Below are 20,957 nucleotides of genomic sequence, written 5' to 3'. Positions count from 1 at the left end.
GGAACTGGCTGTGATTAAACACACATTAGCTGCTGTGGATAACCGTACGAGAGATCACAATATTAAATTGAGAGGCATACCTGAGTCGATTTCTACCCTTGAACTTCCTGGAATAAATAAACAAAGTGGAGGGACTGTGGTGAAAATGCTATAATACGTCTTATAGCATGTATTTATTAATGTACATTAAACACAAACATGAAAAACAGGTTTTATAATTAGATGATTATAGGTAGAGGTATAAGGGGTAAGGGGTAAAGGTACGAGATAGGTTACCCAGGGGCGCCGCAATCATGAGGCGACCTGAGTCGTCTGCCTCAGGCGGCGCCACCAGCTGTCTTCATGGGGGCGGCATTCAGTGGCAGATTATAATATGAGCGGTTCGGGCGGCCGCCCACATTATAATCCGCCACTGATCGTACCATGTACCGGAGTCCCCCCGCGCCCGGACAGCATCTGTAATGAGATGCTGTGAGCAGGGGAGACTGTATTCATAAGCGCCGCGCTGTAATGAATCAGCCGCGCGGCGCTTATGAATACAGTCTCCCCCGCTCACAGCATCTCATTACAGATGCTGTCCGGGCGCGGGGGGACTCCGGTAAATGCATTCCACGTCCGTGATCCGTCAGGATCACGGAACGTGGGAATGCAGCCTTAGTCCCCCGGCTGATGTGCGGCTGCCGGAGGTGTCCCATCCTGTCTCCGGCAGCGCGCGCATCAGAGAGATCCCCGTGCGCCGGAAGTCACAGCCACAGGCACACGGGGAGCTCTCTGATGCGCGCGCTGCCGGGGACAGGACGGGACACCCCGGGCAGCCGCACATCATCCGGGACCAGACCAGAGAGGCTCGACGGGGGAACGGAGGGCAGGTGAGTTGTGTGCTGTTTTTTGTTTTTGTTTTATCTGCTGTGCAGGGGGGGGGGAGAGGGGGACCATCTATAAGGGAGGGGGGAAAGAGGGGGATGATCTATAAGGTAGGGGGGGAGGACCATCTATAAGGTAGGGGGAGAGGGAAGAGGGGGACCATCTATAGGGGGGGGAAAGAGGGGGACCATCTATAAGGGGGGGACCATCTATAAGGGAGGGGGGAAAGAGGGGGACCATCTATAAGGGAGGGGCGGGAGGGGGACTGTCTATAAGGGGGGGGGAGAGGGGGACCATCTATAAGGGGGGGGGAAGAGGGGGACCATCTATAAGGGAGGGGGAAAGAGGGGGACCATCTATAAGGGGGCATCTATAAGGGAGGGGGAGAGGGGGACCATGTATAAGGGGGGGAGGGGGACCATCTATAAGGGAGAGGGGACCATCTATAAGGGAGGGGGAGGGGGGACCATCTATAAGGGGGGGGAAGAGGGGGACCATCTATAAGGGGGGGGGGGAGAGGGGGACCATCTATAAGGGGGGGAGAGAGGGAAGAGGGGGACCATCTATAAGGGGGGGGGGAGAGGGGGACCATCTATAAGGGGGGGGGAGAGAGGGAAGAGGGGGACCATCTATAAGGGGGGCGGAAGAGGGGGACCATCTATAAGGGAGGGGAAAGAGGGGGACCATCTATAAGGGAGGGGGGAGAGGGGGACCATCTATAAGGTAGGGGGGGAAGAGGGGGACCATCTATAAGGGGGGACCATCTATAAGGGAGGGGGAGAGGGAAGAGGGGGACCATCTATAGGGGGGGGAAGGGGACCATCTATAAGGGAGGGGGGAAAGAGGGGGACCATCTATAAGGGGGGGCCATCTATAAGGGAGGGGGGAAAGAGGGCGACCATCTATAAGGGGGGGACCATCTATAAGGGAGGGGCGGGAGGGGGACTGTCTATAAGGGGGGGGAAGAGGGGGACCATCTATAAGGGGGGAAAGAGGGGGACCATCTATAAGGGAGGGGGAAAGAGGGGGACCATCTATAAGGGGGCATCTATAAGGGAGGGGGAAAGAGGGGGACCATCTATAAGGGGGCATCTATAAGGGAGGGGGGGAGAGGGGGACCATCTATAAGGGAGAGGGGACCATCTATAAGGGGGGGGAAGAGGGGGACCATCTATAAGGGGGGGGAGAGGGGGGACCATCTATAAGGGGGGGAGAGAGGGAAGAGGGGGACCATCTATAAGGGGGGGGAGAGGGGGACCATCTATAAGGGGGGGGAGAGAGGGAAGAGGGGGACCATCTATAAGGGGGGGAGAGAGGGAAGAGGGGGACCATCTATAAGGGGGGGGAGAGGGGGACCATCTATAAGGGAGGGGAAAGAGGGGGACCATCTATAAGGGAGGGGGGAGAGGGGGACCATCTATAAGGGAGGGGGGAGAGGGGGACCATCTATAAGGGGGGGGGACCATCTATAAGGGGGGGAAGAGGGGGACCATCTATAAGGGGGGGAAGAGGGGGACCATCTATAAGGGGGGAAGAGGGGGACCATCTCCTAAAAGATCAGCACCCTCCTCTCCTGACATCCTCTGTGCTGCTGTGACCTCTCCTAAAAGATCAGCACCCTCCTCTCCTGACATCCTCTGTGCTGCTGGGACTTCTCCTATAGGATTAGCACCCTCCTCTCCTGACATCCTCTGTGCTGCTGGGACCTCTCCTATAGGATTAGCACCCTCATCTCCTGACATCCTCTGTGCTGCTGGGACCTCTCCTATAGGATTAGCCCCCTCCTCTCCTGACATCCTCTGTGCTGCTGGGACCTCTCCTATAGGATTAGCCCCCTCCTCTCCTGACATCCTCTGTGCTGCTGGGACCTCTCCTATAAAGTCAGCCCCCTCCTCTCCTGACATCCTCTGTGCAGAAAGGGACCAAACATTATGTTTATTGGGGACAGCAGTGGGGGGGGGGGGGCAGTAGTGGATTATAATGTGGGCGGATTGACGGGGGGGGGGGGCGTCATTCTATAGTTCGCCTCGGGCAGCAGAGAGGCTAGAATCACCCCTGAGGTTACCCCTGGTTTAACCCTGCCTATTGCTGAAGTGGGACCCCCTGGTTTAGGCGTCCCCAAACAACAGGAGGGACTGACCCTGTGCTAGGGTTGTGTAGGTCTTTCCCGTTACAGATGTCAGTTGTCACTGTGTCTGGTAATACGGTAATATACAAAGTGTGTAGCATATAAAAGGCAGGTGTAGATGTTTTTTTGTCGTGGTTCTGATATCCCTTCTTCCGTTTATCCAACGCGTTTCCCTTGTTCTATGGCGACAAGTTCCTCAGGGAGTAGGAAGAGTGTTGGAGTATCAATGGGATATGCCTTGATACATGTCTCAGTCTGATCCAGGAAAAATTGAATTTACAGATGAATATTGTGGATGCTCCCAAGTCTGTTGTAGGGGGTCACCGTTGTATGTATAGAAATACGTCTGGTGGATAAGTTGTGGTCACTTTATCCAGATTTGTGTCTGGTCTTGTGTGTTAGTTGTTTTCTGCCTTTACAGTATGATCAACTGTATAGTATTAATACGAGCTGTAGTAGATAAGTAACCAGCAATCTCAGTTCTCAGATGGTGTTAGTAAACAGATGTAGTTAGTTTGATACATATAGTTTTTCTCCTGCAGAGTGATGAGCTGTGGAGCGTGCACTGAGTCTGCTGTGAGGTCTCAGAGATGCTGAGAAATCTACCCTCTGTGCGAGGGTGCCTGATGGAGGCGCGTCCTTATGTGCTGGCTACTGCTGGACACATCTTCTGATGTGATTTTGGGGATGCCCTGGCTGGAAGCAGTGTTGGATTGGTCCAGCAGGGAACTGGTTCGGTGGGGGCCTAAATGTGTGGTCCTTATTGTATTGCTGTGTCACTTGTGGAATGTTGCCCTGGGGAGGGGAAGATTCCAGAATTTTTGAGTGATTATGCTGATGTATTTGATGAGAGTTCAGTGGAGGGGTTACCTCCCCATCAACCCTATGATTGTTCCATTGATCTCTTACCTGGTGCCAAATATCCTAAGGGACGCATATTTAACTTATCCTGCCCAGAAAGGGAGGCCATGCGAGAGTACATAAAGGATAGTCTACGTAAAGGTCACATTCGACCCTTCTCCTCTCCTTTGAGGGCAGGATTCTTTTTTGTGGGGAAAAAAGATGGTGGGCTTTGGCCTTGTATTGACTTAAATTGATCTTAAATTGAATAAAATTACTGTAAAAAACCAACATCCTCTACCCCTTATTCCTGATTTATTTAATCAAATTGTGGGAGCTTAGTGGTTTTCCAAGATTGATTTGTGGGGAGCATACAATTTAATAAGGATTAAGGAAGGTGATGAATGGAAGACTGCCTTCAATACTCCTGAATGGCATTTCGAATACCTCGTTATGCCCTTTGGACTATGCCCCGGCAGTCTTCCAACACTTTGTGAATGATGTATTCCGCGAGTACCATGGTCGTTTCTTGGTTATGTACCTTGATGACATCTTAATTTTTTCCCCTGACTGGTCTCACATTTCGCATGTCCGCACTGTCATGGAACTTCTAAGAGCTAATCAGTTGTGTGCCAAGCTGTCTAAATGCCAATTTGGAATTCAGGAGATATCATTTTGGGGGTATAAAATAACATCAAACTTGTTTAGTATGGATCCTCTTAAGGTCCAAGCCATTGAGAACTGGGAGCGACCCAATAACCTAAAGGCTCTGCAGAGGTTCTTGGGTTTTGCCAATTACTATTGAAAATTTATTAAGGGCTCCTCGCTCATAGCTAAAACCCTTACCGGTTTAACCAAAAAGTGAACGGATCTTGTTAATTGGACCCCTGATGCTAACTTGGCATTTGACAGACTCAAGCTGTGTTTTTCAGAGGCTCCGGTGCTGATTCAGCCGGACTTTGAGTGTCCTTTTATAGTGCAAGTGGACGCATCCGAGCTGGGGGTAGGGGCTGTGCTATCTCAGGGATCTGCAGCTCTTACCAACCTCTGACCTGTTGCATTCTTCGCGAAGAAGTTCTCCAAGGCATAGTGCAACTATGACATAGGTAATAGAGAGTTGTTGGCTATGAAAATTGCCTTTGACGAATGGAGACACTTCCTTGAGGGAGCAAAACATAAGTAGTGGTTCTCACTGTTCCCAAAAATCTCATGTATTTGGACCAAGCCAAACGTCTCATACCACGCTAGGCCAGATGGGCCTTGAGATAACCTACCGCCTGGCTCCAAGAATGTCAAGGCTGACACTCTGTCCCGCAGATTTGACATTGAGCCCACGCCTAGGATCCAACTTGATACCATCTTGTCCCCTGGTGTGGTAGTGGCCATTCTGCAGCCGGATCTGGTGACTCAAATCGCTGAGTCTCAGTCCCTAGCACCCAGGAACACTCCAGAGTCGCTACTGTTTTTGCCCCCTAACCTTCGTCTCCGAGTCTTGGAGAAGATTCACAGCTCTGTATTAGCTGGGCACCCAGGGGTGGCTGGAACCAAATACTTGCTCTTGCGCCACTACTGGTGGCCTTCCTGGGCCCGAGATGTGAAGGCCTTCGTTGATGCATGTGAGACCTGTGCTAGGTCCAAGGTCCCTCAGAGGCCACCTGAAGGGTTATTACATCCTCTACCTGTGCCTACGAGACCATGGACACATATCTTGATGAATTTTATTACTGACATGCCCCTTTACAGGGGAAAATTTGTAATTTGGGTAGTTGTCGATAGATTTTCCAAGATGTGCCATCTTATCCCTTTTTGCAAACTACCAAATGCTCATACTCTGGTTACGCTGTTTATTAATCACATTTTGCGCTTGCATGGTATTCCTGAATATATTGTGTCCGACCGGGGTGTTCAGTTTGTGGCAAAGTTCTGGAGAGAATTCTGTGGGTGGTTTGGTATCTCCTTGTCCTTCTCCTCTGCCTTCCACCCGCAGACGAATGGGCAGACGGAGAGAATAAACCAGTCTCTAAAACAATTTCTGATGTGTTTTGTGGCTGATGCCCAAGACAAATGGAGGGAATTCGTATCTCTAGCTGAATCCGTATTGAACAATCATGAGCAGCGCTCCCTTAAGATGTCACCGTTCTTTTGTAATTATGGTTTTAACCCTAGGTATTCCTCTACTCACGCCGCCATATTAGTTAACCCCTCAGTCGAAGACATATTCTCGAAACTGTGCACAGTTTGGGCCCAAACTCATCAGAGCTTGGTCAAAGCCCAAGAACTAGTCCAAAAGCATGCTAATAAAAGACGCATACCTGGCCATCAGTCTGGCAAACTGGCACCCAAGTATTTTGGTCCATATACTATTGCTGAGGTAATCAACCTGGTTACTTTTAGATTGAAATTGCATGCTTCATTCCGTATTCATAATGTATTCCACAAAGCACTCATGAAAAAATACATTCCCCCTGTATCTCCATCAACTCCTCCTGCTCCACTAGTCATCCAGGGTGAGTTGGAGTATAAGGTGGAGAAAATACTTAATTCTTGTTGGGTACAGGGTTCCATACAGTACCTGGTCCACTGGAAAGGTTTTGGACCTGAGGAGCGTACGTGGGTTTCTGGTAAAGATATGTATGCCCCACGTCTGGTTCGACAATATCACACACGCAGTCCGTCTAAGCCGGGTCCGTTCAATAAGGGTCCTGAGGCCCCTCATAAAAGCGGGGGTACTGTCAGGAATGTTAGCCTTGATTGCCTTGATTGCGGCACCTGAGCAACTCTGTTTGATTGACATGTTTCCCTGCCTGTCTGCAACCTGAATGATCAGAGCGCCGGTCCAATAGGGATCAGGACCGGGCTCTTGATCCTCCTAAAAGAAAGCTGAGCCAGTTCACAGCGCTGGCTATTAAGGTTCATACCCTGATCCCAGCTCCCCCTGTCTACTCCTGCGATCCCCATTCCTAATCCCTCTGCTTGTATGACCTGTTATCTGACCTTCCGTCTGACCTCTGACTATCTGATTTTTATCTGACTTTGTACCGCGTTGACCTTTGGCTTGTCGACTTCCCTTTGAGTTTGTTTATCTGTCTTGTTTCGTGTAACACCTATACTAGTGCAGGGACCGCCTTCGTAGTTGTCCACGGCTACCTGGGGCCATTTGAGGCAAGTAGGTAGGGACAGTGGGTGGGCTCAGCATCAGGGCTCACTGTTGTGTCTTGTCCCTACCTCTCTTGTCCTGACAGATGACTTGCCTGTACTTTATAAACCCCACTCTAGCCTATGTTACATTACTATTCCGGTATCTCTCCTTTTTGAAGTGAATAATAACTCCTTGACTCCCAGTTGTCTACTCAACCTTTAGCTGCAATGCTAAACTGATGGGGTGCAGATTTCTTGAGGTTTTGTAAAAGGATAGCTATGCAGTTTTAGACCCAACCTGAAGCTCCTAAAGGCCCAAGGGTTATGCAATATATGTACAATTATTCCTGCAGGAGGTGGTGTATTTTTTCCAGTCTGACACAATGCACTCTGCTGCCACCTCTGTCCATGATAGGAACTGGCCAGAGAAATAGCTAATCCCCATAGAAAACCTCTCCTGCCCTCCAGACTGGAAAGAATACCACTTCCTGCAGGACATACAGCAGCTGGAAGTATTGAGATTTTTAATAAGTACATTACAAATCTCTGGCACTTTCTAACACCAGTTGATGTCAAAGATGTAATTTTTTGCTGAACTACCATTTTAAGGTTATGTTCACACTACGTAACTTTCATAATAATCATGGCCATTGTTGTAGATTTGCAACAACGTCCGTTATTACTACGGAACTTACGTGGTGCTGCCGTATATGGAATCCCGGCCAGAGTGTATACACATTGTATACACTCCAACCAGGATCTCTGTCAGTTTTCTGCCGTCGCTATTCACTGAATAGCGGCCACAGAAAACCTGTCAGTGCACAGAATGGAGCAGGAATGTGACCTAAGACTAAATTTGGTATATGATTTGCACATCCTATCCTTTGTATATCCTATCCTATTTGTATATCCTATCCTTGTCATTTAAAATTAATATGCTTTTTTTGTTTTACCTTTTGTTAGGTCACTTTGGTTCATCAGTTGCTTCCTACTTTATTTTCTTGAGGTGGATGTATGGAGTAAACTTGGTGCTCTTTGGTCTAATATTTGGACTTGTGGTAATTCCAGAGGTATGGGCCTTTTGTTACAGGTTTTTTTTTATGTATGTAAATATATACAAACTCAGGCTTATTGTTTTTTGTATAAACCAGACACCACCTAAAAATCAAAGAGCAAACATTTGACCCTCTCTTTTATTTGGAAAACTAGTCAATTCTTAAAAAAATATTCTATGGTAATTGGTTTGTGGAGTATCATGTCTGTAAGTCCTAATGAAACATGTCTTTAGTAATCTTAAAACTAGACCAGGCAGGCAAAAATGTGCAGTCACAGTGGTGCATGCTCACAGTGGTTTAACTTGATAGACTTGTTAGACAATTCTTTCCACAAACTTTTGGTCATGTGAGACAAATCCTCTTTTCTAGATGCTTTATAAGGTCACATTCACCCACTGTATTTTATCAATACACAACAGCCGTTATTGCAGGTTGCAACAGCGATCGTTGTTTATTGATAGTGGTCGATTGCATGAAAGTTTATGGCAAATTGAAGTGCGGGGACACCCGAATGTGCCCACATTACAATGAAAATCTAGTGATGAATACTGCAGTATATTAGAGGTTCACTACCGTACTCTATGTCAGTTTTAGAAATATTTACCCCGCTCTGATAATTTAGTATATGGTTAGAAATCACTTATACTGTTCTAGTTCTTCAAATTACCTCAAGCTTTATGGTATTTCATGGTTGATCTTTCTTTACTAGATTTTAATGGGTTTACCTTATGGCAGTTTGCCACGAAAGACAGTGCCTAGAAAGGAAGAAAAAACAGCCATGGATTTCTCTGTCCTTTGGGACTTTGAGGTAAATACATTACTCTGGAACGTTTTGATGGGAATTTATTAAATTCAGCAAAAAGTCACAGACCTACCTGGTTTGTTGTGACTTTTGCCAGTCTTTAACCTTCTTGCCTGATGGACAGACAGGGAACACAGCAAGGCCCAGTGAGGTTGTGGCCTCCTCGGGGGCTCACCTTACTAGAATTATGCCTGCAAATAGGTGTAAATCATGTGGAAAGCTTTAGATATGCCAGATATGTTGAGAGGCATATGCACTCAATAAATTCAGTGTAGGACAAAAGTGTGGGAACTTGGTTGGGGTTGGCCACTTTAAAGAAAAAAAATGTTCAGTGTACAGTATTTGTAAAATCAGACACCCCTCATCCAGACTGTGTCGTCCTGCTCTTTATGTTCAATGGTGACTCTGTTCATAAGATGGCCGGGCTTGGAGGAACATGTGACCCTGACCAGTGTTCTCCATAGGCATAAACAGGCTCAGTGGAGGACATTAAGCGCATGGTCACTTGCTCCTCTATGATGGCCATCTTATGTACAGAATGACCATTTAGCATACAGACCAGGATGGCGCAATCTGGGGGAGAGGGGCATGATATCAGTTCTGCAAGGCACATAGGAAGCTATTGTCAGTAATTGCAAAGAGTAAATGTGCTAATACTGTAAACTGAATAATTTTAGTATAAAGTGACAAATCCGTTTAAGACCCATGTACAGATATGCCCGTCTTGTTAAATCCTCACCACTACCTTCCCTTTGTTTTTATCCAATATATTATTTGATCCAGGACTTCAAAATTGATGATCGCTGCAAACATAGTGCTATTTTCCTGCGAATTGCACAACTTGTGGGAGGCTATTGCTATTTTTGCTGCAATGTTGACAGAATTGTTACAAAAATAGTGCTATCTTCCCATAAATCGTGCAGATCGCTGGAAAACAGCACAAATTACATGCTATGGTTATTCTGGCAGTACAAATAAATGTATTTTTGATTTCAGGTGCTGTCAAGCGAAAACTAAAACCATACTTACCATCTCCAATCTCCGGCAGCTGCCATTCTGAATGCTCCCAGTGCCTGCTACTCTCTGCGGCATCCTAATGCCTGTAATTTGTCTTCCCTTCTTGAACTCCTTATTTAACCAATTACTGTGCACAGCAGTGACCCATATCATAAAGTGATTGGCTGCAAGGACATTTCCAGTGGAGATAGTACATTACAGGAACCAGAAAGCAGTAGAACTAAACACTGACAGGAGCTGTTGGAATGGCAGCAGCAGGGACCTGGGTGGGTACTGTTAGTATGGTTTGTTTGGATTTTTTTTACAGAACTTTAAATGTTCAAATGTTGGTAAATGTAAATGATTTTCTTGTGTTTTATCTAGCATTCCTTTACAAATCAATATAAAAACAGTTCATAGGAATTCTACAATGAAGACTACAATGTGAAATATTGTACAGAATTATAAATCTTTACTTATCATTGCTAGTAGAATATAAAACCTTAATAGTACTGATTTACAGAAAACACCTGACACAGAAATAGAATGGTTTTGTGGGATCATGTTTTCCCATTTTATGTTACAGGGTTATGCCAAATATTCTGTTTTGTTCTATGGTTTCTACAATGACCAACGTACAATTGGTTGGCTAAAGTTCAGACTACCGCTTTCTTATTTCCTGGTTGGGGTTGGTGTCTTTGGATACAGCCTGATGGTAGTTATCAGAACGTAAGTAATACATCTTGTCACATTAGTATGCATACACCAGTCTGAAAGAACATTGGAACCACATGTATGGCTTGTGTTTCTAGAATATCCAACAGGAAATGTCCAAAGTAGGAGATATTTTCTATGGGTGTTTCCTACTGCTCTGGACAGTTCCTCTGGTGGACAGAGGTGGCAGCAGGGAGCACCTTGTCAGACTGGAAAAAATACAGAGACTCCAGGAAAGTGACTTCAAGTGATGTACTGTAAGATAGATAAGCGTAAAGAAACTCAAGGCTCCCGATTTGTAAAGGTCACAGAGGTCACATAGCATGTTTACAAATGGTTTCCATACAAACAATAGGGTCTGGAGATGTTCATTGTTTCTATGTCAATAGGGTTTGCTGTAAAGCATATCACTAAATGCTGATAAAAACTTGCAAGATGGTTTCTTTTTGAAATAATGTACTAAAATAAAATAAAAAAAAATTACAATCAGAAATTGAAAACAGAAAAATCAAGAACATGTTTCAATGTCTAACTAAATTAGTAAAATAAATCAAGGCAATAGATTCACTTTAAGGTACTCTAAAGGTGTTATCCAGTGCTACAAAAACATGGCCTCTTTCTTTCAGAGACAACACGACTCTTGTCTCCAGTTCAGGTGCGGTTTGCAATTAAGCTCCATTCACTTCAATGGAACTGAATTACAAAACCCCATCCAAACTGGAGACAAGAGAGGGGTTGTCTCTGGAGAAAAGTGGCCATGTTTTTGTAGCGCTGGATAACCCCTTTAAAGCCTTTTAAGTTTTATTATATATTAGTAACAGTAGTGTAAAACTGGCACATGGAAAAGGGCCAACCATCAGCTTATACACAAGAAAATGTACATTCATTGACCTAAAGCATCTTTTGTGCAGCCAATAAAATTATCATTATTAGCCATATATGGCCCCTTAATCGCCCAGGGGATGTCTAGCCTCTAATGTTGAAGTTCAAGGGCCATACAAATGATCCAGTAATTGTTTGCGTGGCCCAACTGCACAATCAGTTGAGCCGCGTGAAGGCTTACCAAATCGAATAGGTCCTCTACTAACATTTGGTGTGTGACACTGACCTAGATAAGATGTAGACATGTAAATATGCTAAAATGCTGTGTGAAACCAGTCTTATAGTAATCGCACAATTTTTAATGCAGATGATCAGTAAGATATCATATAGCAGACAAAGGCTATTTGCATGGCCAAAATGTTGCATCACTGTAACAAATTTTAAAAAGCATTACAAAAACTTGCGAGTTCTCTTCATCACTCATGTACTGCATTTGAACTACTACCTGTAGTTATCAACTGTAAACACACCTTAAAACATGTACCACCCTCCTTGGTCCTAGGTGTTTAGTTTAGCAATATAATACAAAATCTTGGGAATCAGCTCACCCCACGCGAGCAGAGATGCATACATAACACGGTTCTCAGGAAGGCTGGAGCTCGTGGATAAAGGTGCGGGCCGTATCCCGTATGTGCAAATCCAACGTAGGAAAATTCCACAGCTCCTTGTAGTGGTAAGGAAAAACTTTATTGGTACATACAAAAAATAAAAACTGGTTAAAACCGCGCCGACGCGTTGCGGAGGCAACCCTCCTTAATCATGGCAATAAGTATACTACATAGTGAACCTTTATATAGTTTGTAGGATGTACCTGTTCCCACTAGCCCCTCCCCCTAAGGGGTAGGGGAGAAGAGAGAAACGCCCCCCTCGAAACATGGCCGAGGAGCTACATAGAATGCATGGCAAAAATATGTAATGTGAATAACAAATGAATAATAACTTAATAATAAGGACTTTTGGGTTCAGTAGTAAGCCTGCCTAACCAAAATGCTATTAAAACCTATCTCTCCCTGCTCAAACAACTCTCCCTGACTAGGTTGAAAGCGTATCTGCAGTCGAGAAGCGGAAGTCAAGTCTTAAATCTTCGAGGTCATGTGGTTCAGTCATCCAATTAGGGTAGGCGCCGTTTTCGCACTGCGTGCGTACTCCCAGGGACCCTCACCACCTCCCTGCATGGTGATTGGATTAAAAAAGCGCCAAGTGTGATGGGAGGGCTTTCGAATGTTTCCCACGTATTCGACACACTACTCAATTGTATTCAAATCTTTCGTATACCGCAATTTTCGATCGAATACCTACTCGATCAAATCGTATTTGCTCATCTCTAGTATTAATATGTTGTGATTGCTACTGTATGACAATAGGAGATGAAGAAAAATTTCATCAAATTCTATACCTCAGGGGCCTTCTCTAACCTTCCCTATTTTCATCATATTATTTTAGTAAAAGCGGTAAAAGGGGCATCTATTAATGCATTTCTTGCATAATTACATTGAAAAGAATAATGTATAGTTTGAACACCATATTTGCCAAATATCCCTTCTAGTGAAAAAAAAGCTTGTCATGTTTGGTGGCATCTTGTTGCTTTGCAGTATTTTACATATTAGAAATGTGTTATGGCAATTGTTAGGTACTTTGGTCTTCTTTCTTTATTAGCAAAGTACTTATTAAAAAAATCTGTGGCAGGGTCATTCACTGATCATCTGCCAAAAACCTCCTTGCTAAACTAAACGTAGGAAAATTCCACAGCTCCTTGTAGTGGTAAGGAAAAACTTTATTGGTACATACAAAAAATAAAAACTGGTTAAAACCGCGCCGACGCGTTGCGGAGGCAACCCTCCTTAATCATGGCAATAAGTATACTACATAGTGAACCTTTATATAGTTTGTAGGATGTACCTGTTCCCACTAGCCCCTCCCCCTAAGGGGTAGGGGAGAAGAGAGAAACGCCCCCCTCGAAACATGGCCGAGGAGCTACATAGAATGCATGGCAAAAACATGTAATGTGAATAAAAAATGAATAATAACTGTATAATAACAAAACATGTAAGTAACAACCAGGCAAACGAGGCAAAATAGCAGGGCACAGTGGATACAGATGGATACATTTATGAACCTCAAAAGATGTAGAATAAATCCGTCTTGAGATTCATGCCCTGTGGGAAACGTGTGGCCAGATTAAGTATCCAATATGCTTCCCTTTTTCTGAGAAGCTTTACCCAATCCCCTCCCCTTGAAGGTTTATTCACTTTTTCTATAGCTATTATTTTAAGGGTACTAGTGTCGCCCTCGTGACATTGGTGAAAATGTCTGGATAAACCAGACATGGATTTATTCCCAAGGAAGGGAGTTGTGGAGCGAATATCGCGCATATGTTCAGCAAAGCGAACCTTAAGTTTCCTCACAGTATACCCCACATATTGTACATGGCAGGAGGAGCATTCCGCCAAGTACACCACATATGTACTGGCGCAATTGATGAAGGTCTTGATTTTAAAGGAGCTCCCCGTGGTGTAGGACATAAAAAAGGTATTTTTAGCAGTAAAGGTGCACATCGGGCATCTGGGGGCAGCACATTTGAAGAAGCCGGTCAGTTTAAGCCAATTTTCCCTATTGTCAGAGTAATGATCAGGTTTAAGTATCGATGGGGACAACATATTACCTAAAGTTTGACCTTTCTTGGCTACACCTTTTACTCCTCCTGTAAGGGCTTGTTCACACAGTTTGTCTTGGAACAAGATGGGTATATATTTTGTAATGATGGTTTCAATATACTCAAACTGTGGGCTGAAGGGTGTAGAAAAACTCAGTGGATATTTGTGATCTGATGTATGCTCCACTTGTTTGCGTCTGTCTGTAAGGTGGTATGCTCTGTCGTGACTCTCAGCAATATTACGTGCTCTCTGGATATTATGTACACTGTAGCCCCTGTTACGCAATCTGTGAGATAATTGTGTTGCAGTAACCAAGTACGCTTGTTCAGTCGTGCAGTTGCGTATTGCTCTTATGAATTCTCCGATAGGGAGATTTCTGGTCACATGTTTGGGGTGACTACTGTCCGCGTGTAGTATTCCATTACCCGCAGAGGGTTTTCTAAATAATGTGCTAGTGACCTTACCCTGATCAAGGGACAACAAAACATCCAAAAAGGAAATTGAATGGATTTTGTATTGAAACGTAAATTTTAAATTCAATGTGTTGCCATTAATGTACTCAACGAAATCCTTGGCTCTCTCACCGTCGCCCGCCCATATCAGGAGGAGGTCGTCAATGTACCTACCGTACCAGAGGATGAATCCGCGGTATAGATTATGTACATTGTGCAGGACGACCTCCTCCCAATATGACATGTAAATGTTTGCGAGCGACGGGGAGAAAGCAGCCCCCATGGGGCAGCCCCTGACCTGAAGGAAAAATTTATCTGTGAACTGAAAAAAGTTATTAGACAGTAGAAAATGTGTGACTTCAAGAATGTATGTACAGAGATCATTACTGTAGTTGCTGTATTTATGCAGATGGTATGATAAAGCAGTGATGGAAAGGTCATGTGGCAGTGATGGATAGAGTGCCACCACATCACACGATAGCCATGTGGCATCCTGTATGGGTGGCAGTCTATCCAACGTGGCAAGAAGACTTTTGCTATCACGGATGAACCCTATGCTACGTGTAGCCAAGGGCTGTAGCAGACTGTCTAAACATGTGCATAAAGGCTCTAATAAAGAGCCTATGCCCGAGACAATCGGGCGAAGGGGTGGGGGAAAGACCCCTTTGTGAGTTTTAGGTAGGGCATGGAAAATGGGGACTCTAGGTAAAACGGGCATCATGTGTTTGAGTTGTTTGGGTGTCAGGAAACCTCCCTTTTGCCCTGTGTCCAGGATGTCCTGTAGTTTCTTTCTCACTATACATGTGGGGTCCGATAAGAGTGACCTATATGTGGAGGTGTCACCTAAAATTGTGAAGACCTCCCGGACATATAGATCCCTGTCCAGGACAACCACCGACCCTCCTTTGTCCAACTGGCGTATGGTAAGGTAAGGGTTAGACATCAAATCCTTGAGAGCTCGTCTCTCCCCCTTAGACAGATTATCTTTACCAGTTTCGAAACGGGACCTATGTGCAAGTGCAGTCAACTCCTCCTCAACCTTGGTTTGAAAAGCATCCATGCAAGGTGCTCTGGAGTCGACTGGATAAAAGTCCGGGTTCGGAACTGGTATCTTGTCAGTGTTAGTAACCATATCGATACGAACAATACTTTTCCCCTTCTAAGTCTAATAAAGATTGAATAGACATTTGTTCATGAAATAATAGATTTAGTGGTACAACATTACGGCCCACCATATTCAGATCATGGGGGGGAGGGGAGCCAGGGGAGTTAGGTGCAATGTCCTCATTAGCTGTTAGAAAATGTCTCTTGACCGTTATAAGATGCATAAATTTGTTAACGTCTTGTAGGGTGGCATATAAGTACCCTTAAAATAATAGCTATAGAAAAAGTGAATAAACCTTCAAGGGGAGGGGATTGGGTAAAGCTTCTCAGAAAAAGGGAAGCATATTGGATACTTAATCTGGCCACACGTTTCCCACAGGGCATGAATCTCAAGACGGATTTATTCTACATCTTTTGAGGTTCATAAATGTATCCATCTGTATCCACTGTGTCCTGCTATTTTGCCTCATTTGCCTGGTTGTTACTTACATGTTTTGTTATTATACAGTTATTATTCATTTGTTATTCACATTACATGTTTTTGCCATGCATTCTATGTAGCTCCTCGGCCATGTTTCGAGGGGGGCGTTTCTCTCTTCTCCCCTACCCCTTAGGGGGAGGGGCTAGTGGGAACAGGTACATCCTACAAACTATATAAAGGTTCACTATGTAGTATACTTATTGCCATGATTAAGGAGGGTTGCCTCCGCAACGCGTCGGCGCGGTTTTAACCAGTTTTTATTTTTTGTATGTACCAATAAAGTTTTTCCTTACCACTACAAGGAGCTGTGGAATTTTCCTACGTTTAGTTTAGCAAGGAGGTTTTTGGCAGATGATCAGTGAATGACCCTGCCACAGATTTTTTTAATAAGTACTTTGCTAATAAAGAAAGAAGACCAAAGTACCTAACAATTGCCATAACACATTTCTAATATGTAAAATACTGCAAAGCAACAAGATGCCACCAAACATGACAAGCTTTTTTTTTCACTAGAAGGGATATTTGGCAAATATGGTGTTCAAACTATACATTATTCTTTTCAATGTAATTATGCAAGAAATGCATTAATAGATGCCCCTTTTACCGCTTTTACTAAAATAATATGATGAAAATAGGGAAGGTTAGAGAAGGCCCCTGAGGTATAGAATTTGATGAAATTTTTCTTCATCTCCTATTGTCATACAGTAGCAATCACAACATATTAATACTAGAGATGAGCAAATATGATTTGATCGAGTAGGTATTCGATCGAAAATTGCGGTATACGAAAGATTTGAATACAATTGAGTAGTGTGTCGAATACGTGGGAAACATTCGAAAGCCCTCCCATCACACTTGGCGCTTTTTTAATCCAATCACCATGCAGGGAGGTGGTGAGGGTCCCTGGGAGTACGCACGCAGCGCGAAAACGGCGCCTACCCTAATTGGATGACTGAACCACATGACCTCGAAGATTTAAGACTTGACTTCCGCTTCTCGACTGCAGATACGCTTTCAACCTAGTCAGGGAGAGTTGTTTGAGCAGGGAGAGATAGGTTTTAATAGCATTTTGGTTAGACAGGATTACTACTGAACCCAAAAGTCCTTTTCAGGGCTAATATCCAGAAAAAAGTCATCTCTGAAGTCTGCATCCAAAGCACTTCTCAGTGCTAAGAAATGGATGATATAACAGCAGCAGCATCAGCAGCAGCATGAGCAGCTGTATTCATTCCAGTACCCTGCGTGTACAAATGACTTAGTGTCTCTGGTTTAGCCCACTAAGGGCACGTTAACCTTATACCTATTGTGCCAGTAGCCCAGTAAAAGGCACGTGATACCTATTGTGCCAGTTGCCCAGTAAAAGGCAAGTGATACCTATTGTGCCAGTAGCCCAGTAAAAGGGACGTGATACATATTGTTCCAGTAGCCCACAAAAAGGTACGTCATATATACTGTTCCAGTAACGTTCGTACAGCATGTTGCGTGATACGCGCAAATAACATGACGCTCTACAGACGCACATTGGAATCATGTATGTAATGCTGCGCAAGAAATACGAACTAAACATTGCCGTAAAGCGTTCGCAAATATTTTGGCATTATACTGTGATTTTGGGGTGGTGGGTGCACCCAGGCATGCTCCCCCTAATGTCCCAGTGTCATTCCGGAGGTGTTCGAATCGTTTAGGGAGGTTTCATGGGAGACTTGGTGACCTACAAGTGCTCGAATTTGGATTTCCAAGTGCCCCAAAATTTTTTCCATAGACTATAATGGGATCTAATATTCGTTCAAATAGGCGAATCTCATTGCCTATTCGAATTCTCGAAAGTCGAATATTTCACTACTTGCTCATCTCTAATTAATACCAGTTCTAGCTAACTCATTTTTTTCTATATAAACATATTAAATATGAATGGCTATTGTTGGTATGTATGGTCTTGAATTTATCATTTGTCAGCGGCTGAATCATGGGCAATATTGCAGCCATTATGTTCCTCTGGCCTTGATACCATTTGTCTGTCTGGCCCTTGGGAATATATGAGAAGTCTTGGAGAGGAGTGGATAGTAAAAGCCATTGATCCAGTACATCTTCTGCCCTCTTATTATCTGGCCTAATAATGATTGTGAGAGGTTTAATTATTGCTACTGGTCCTAATATATTAATAAAATAGCAATATTACTGACTTTTCTCGCTTTTTTCGCATGTGCACACTATGGCCAGTGGTGGACTAAGTGTACCATAATCCCTTCTCTCCCCATAGTTACTACAGGAGTGCTAAAGTGGAGATCACCATACTGAATCAATAATGTATTTAGATCATTTTTTAAGCAGCCACTGACAGTGAAGGAAGCCCAAGGTCTAGTTCTTTCCCTTCACTGAGCCTGCCAGCTCCAGCAGCTGCTTCAGTGTCTTAGCACACAGGTGCAGTCATTGACGGTGAGCACCAAAGCTCTGACTTTTCCCGCTGTACTGTCAGTGACTGCATGCAGGGAAAGGGAGCAATGAGAGGCATTGCAGTCAATGGTAACTTTAATGCCCCAGACATGCTCCTTTTGCTGGCATTGAAAGGCATTTTTTTTTAATTATTGTGGACATTGCAATATAACTGTGTCAGCAATTTCAAGAGGGTTTCTAGGTGACAATTTCCATTTGTGTTTTTTTTTTGTAGTTTAGTTTTTATTTTCTTCACCAACTGAGATGAGGGGGCATTTGTTAATAGTAATTAATAATAGTTAAGGCTATGTTCACACTACGTATGAGACCGGCCGTTCTGTGACTCCGGCCGGGGCACAGAACGGCCGATCTCAGCCCGGATCATCACGGCCGGTACTTAAGTACTGGCCGGATGATCTTTCCTCCGTGGCATCAGCGTGCGCCCGCATCAGAGATTCCCATAGCACAAAGTGAAGCAAGCGGCCGGATTCATTGAATTCCGTCCGCAAATAATGGACCTGTCAGTTGTTTGCGGCGCCGTATGGGAACCGGCCGGAGCGTATACGATGTGTGTACACTCCGGCCGGGATCCCATAGCAAATAATGCTATGTTCCACCCCGCAAATCTACGGCTGTAGTTCTGCCGCGATATTTACGGCCGTAGATTTACGTAGTGTGAACATAGCCTAATAGTGTAGGGTCTTTTGCTGTTCACCTTATATACCCTGCTTATAGCTATGTTAGGCTGTTAAAAGTACAATCTTGGCAGCCATGGAGGTCTTCAGAAAACAATTATGTTGGAATATGGGGACGGGAATTGTGGTTTGAAGCGACCAGCATGCAACTTCTAACTATTTAACGCTTAAATGACAGAAAATTAAACTAGCTTTAATTCTGGTCACTGATTGCAAGTGTCATCTGCTCCATACCTCCTCAGCCCATATCCGCTGTACATATACTGTGGAGGTCACCATAATGAGACCCATACCAAACCTAAAACAAGACCTCTAAACTCAGACACTAGACCACAAAAGTAATTCAGAAGTCAGATCAGACCAAAATGAAAACCATCTTTTTCATACACACCGCTCCCATGGCTCCCATTAACTGAATAAGTTGCAATCTGAACCTCCAATGCAGGTCTGAACAGAGCCTTATTGGGGATTAATTGTTACATGAATTACTAAACTTATTGTGTTTTACATTTATGTTAAGTGCCATCTACCAATTATCAGGCTATGAACCAATAAACTATGATTATAAATCAGCATTTTCTCCTCTAATATTCACATCATTCCCCAAAGACTTTATTTACAGTAACACCATAGCCAAAGTAAATGGCATTCAGATATGAATGATTTATAACCATTTATAATGCTCTTTTTTGACTGCCATTTAATTGTTTTCTGTTATCCCAACTCATAAGCTGTTATTTTAAGTAAAAGGGCAAATGTGTTCTCTTAGGCAATATTAGTAATGGCTAATGTGCACCAGGGGTTTTAATTTAATTTAAATTGTGTATATGTATCTGAATAAAATGATTCTGTTTAGAGCAGAAGGCATTTCTTTAAGAAAATACTTAAAGTGTACCTCCAGTGCTTTCATTCGGAGAAACTATGATGCATCACTGTAATGCAAATTTATATTAATTTAAGCTGCCAATTTGGAGATGCTTCAGAGCAACCCAATCTTTCTACATAGGCTTAGATGGCGCTGGGGTCTCTAGATGGGAGCTATGGTGACAAAGCGGAATGCTCTGTCTTTCAAAGTTCTAGTGTATGCAGCCCGGAGATGGAAAAATTCTGCTTGGAAGAATGGTGTTCCGTAACCAAATTTAAAATAGATGTGTGTTACAGAAATGACCATCATGCACATCATAATCTGCCTTCCCAAACCACTTGTACTTTCGGATAGCTGCTTTTAATCCAAGATCTGTCCTGGGGTCCGTTCGGCAGGTGATTCAGGTATTGTTCTAAAAAACAACTTTTAATCTTGCAGCCTTGAGCATCTGCGCCCTAGGCTTGCACCACCCCTCCATCCCCCCCCCCTCCCTTTTCACCATTAGGAATGCCCCTGGGCAGAACTTCTCCTATTCCTTACTTGTGTGAACATTGCACAGATGCCTTAACGATCCAGCACATGTGCAGTGTTCAGAAAGCTGATAAATAGGAGAAGACCTGCCTCGAACAGTCCTAATGGTGAAGAGGGTGGGCAAGAAGGACAGAGAGGTTGCCCCAGCCTAATGCACAGATACTCTAGACCACGCCAATTTGACACAGGGCTGCAAGTTTAAAAGTTGTTTTTTAGGACAATTATTGCATTACCTGCCGAACGGACCTCGGAACAGATCTTGAATTAAAAGCAGCTATCTAACGGTACAAGCAGTTTCGGAAGGGCAGATTGTGGGTACGGAG

The 20,957-nt window shown here is 44.2% G+C and overlaps 1 protein-coding gene across 16 annotated transcripts in view; it reads left to right on the top strand.

The window, feature by feature from the left end:
- Positions 1-20,957, top strand: part of LOC138784662 (transmembrane channel-like protein 2) — a 169,337-nt gene that overhangs the window by 124,934 nt on the left and 23,446 nt on the right. For all 16 annotated transcript variants that reach the window (XM_069960300.1, XM_069960298.1, XM_069960302.1 and 13 more), the window contains 3 exons: positions 7,934-8,040; positions 8,735-8,833; positions 10,410-10,552. In XM_069960300.1, coding sequence (XP_069816401.1) covers positions 7,934-8,040; positions 8,735-8,833; positions 10,410-10,552 — 349 coding nt within the window. The remainder of the gene's footprint in view (positions 1-7,933; positions 8,041-8,734; positions 8,834-10,409; positions 10,553-20,957) is intronic.

Source organism: Dendropsophus ebraccatus, chromosome 2 (genome assembly GCF_027789765.1).
Source record: "Dendropsophus ebraccatus isolate aDenEbr1 chromosome 2, aDenEbr1.pat, whole genome shotgun sequence".
NCBI lineage: Eukaryota > Metazoa > Chordata > Amphibia > Anura > Hylidae > Dendropsophus > Dendropsophus ebraccatus.
The sequence above is the reverse complement of the archived record's forward strand: the minus strand, read 5'-3'. Positions and strand labels throughout refer to the sequence as shown.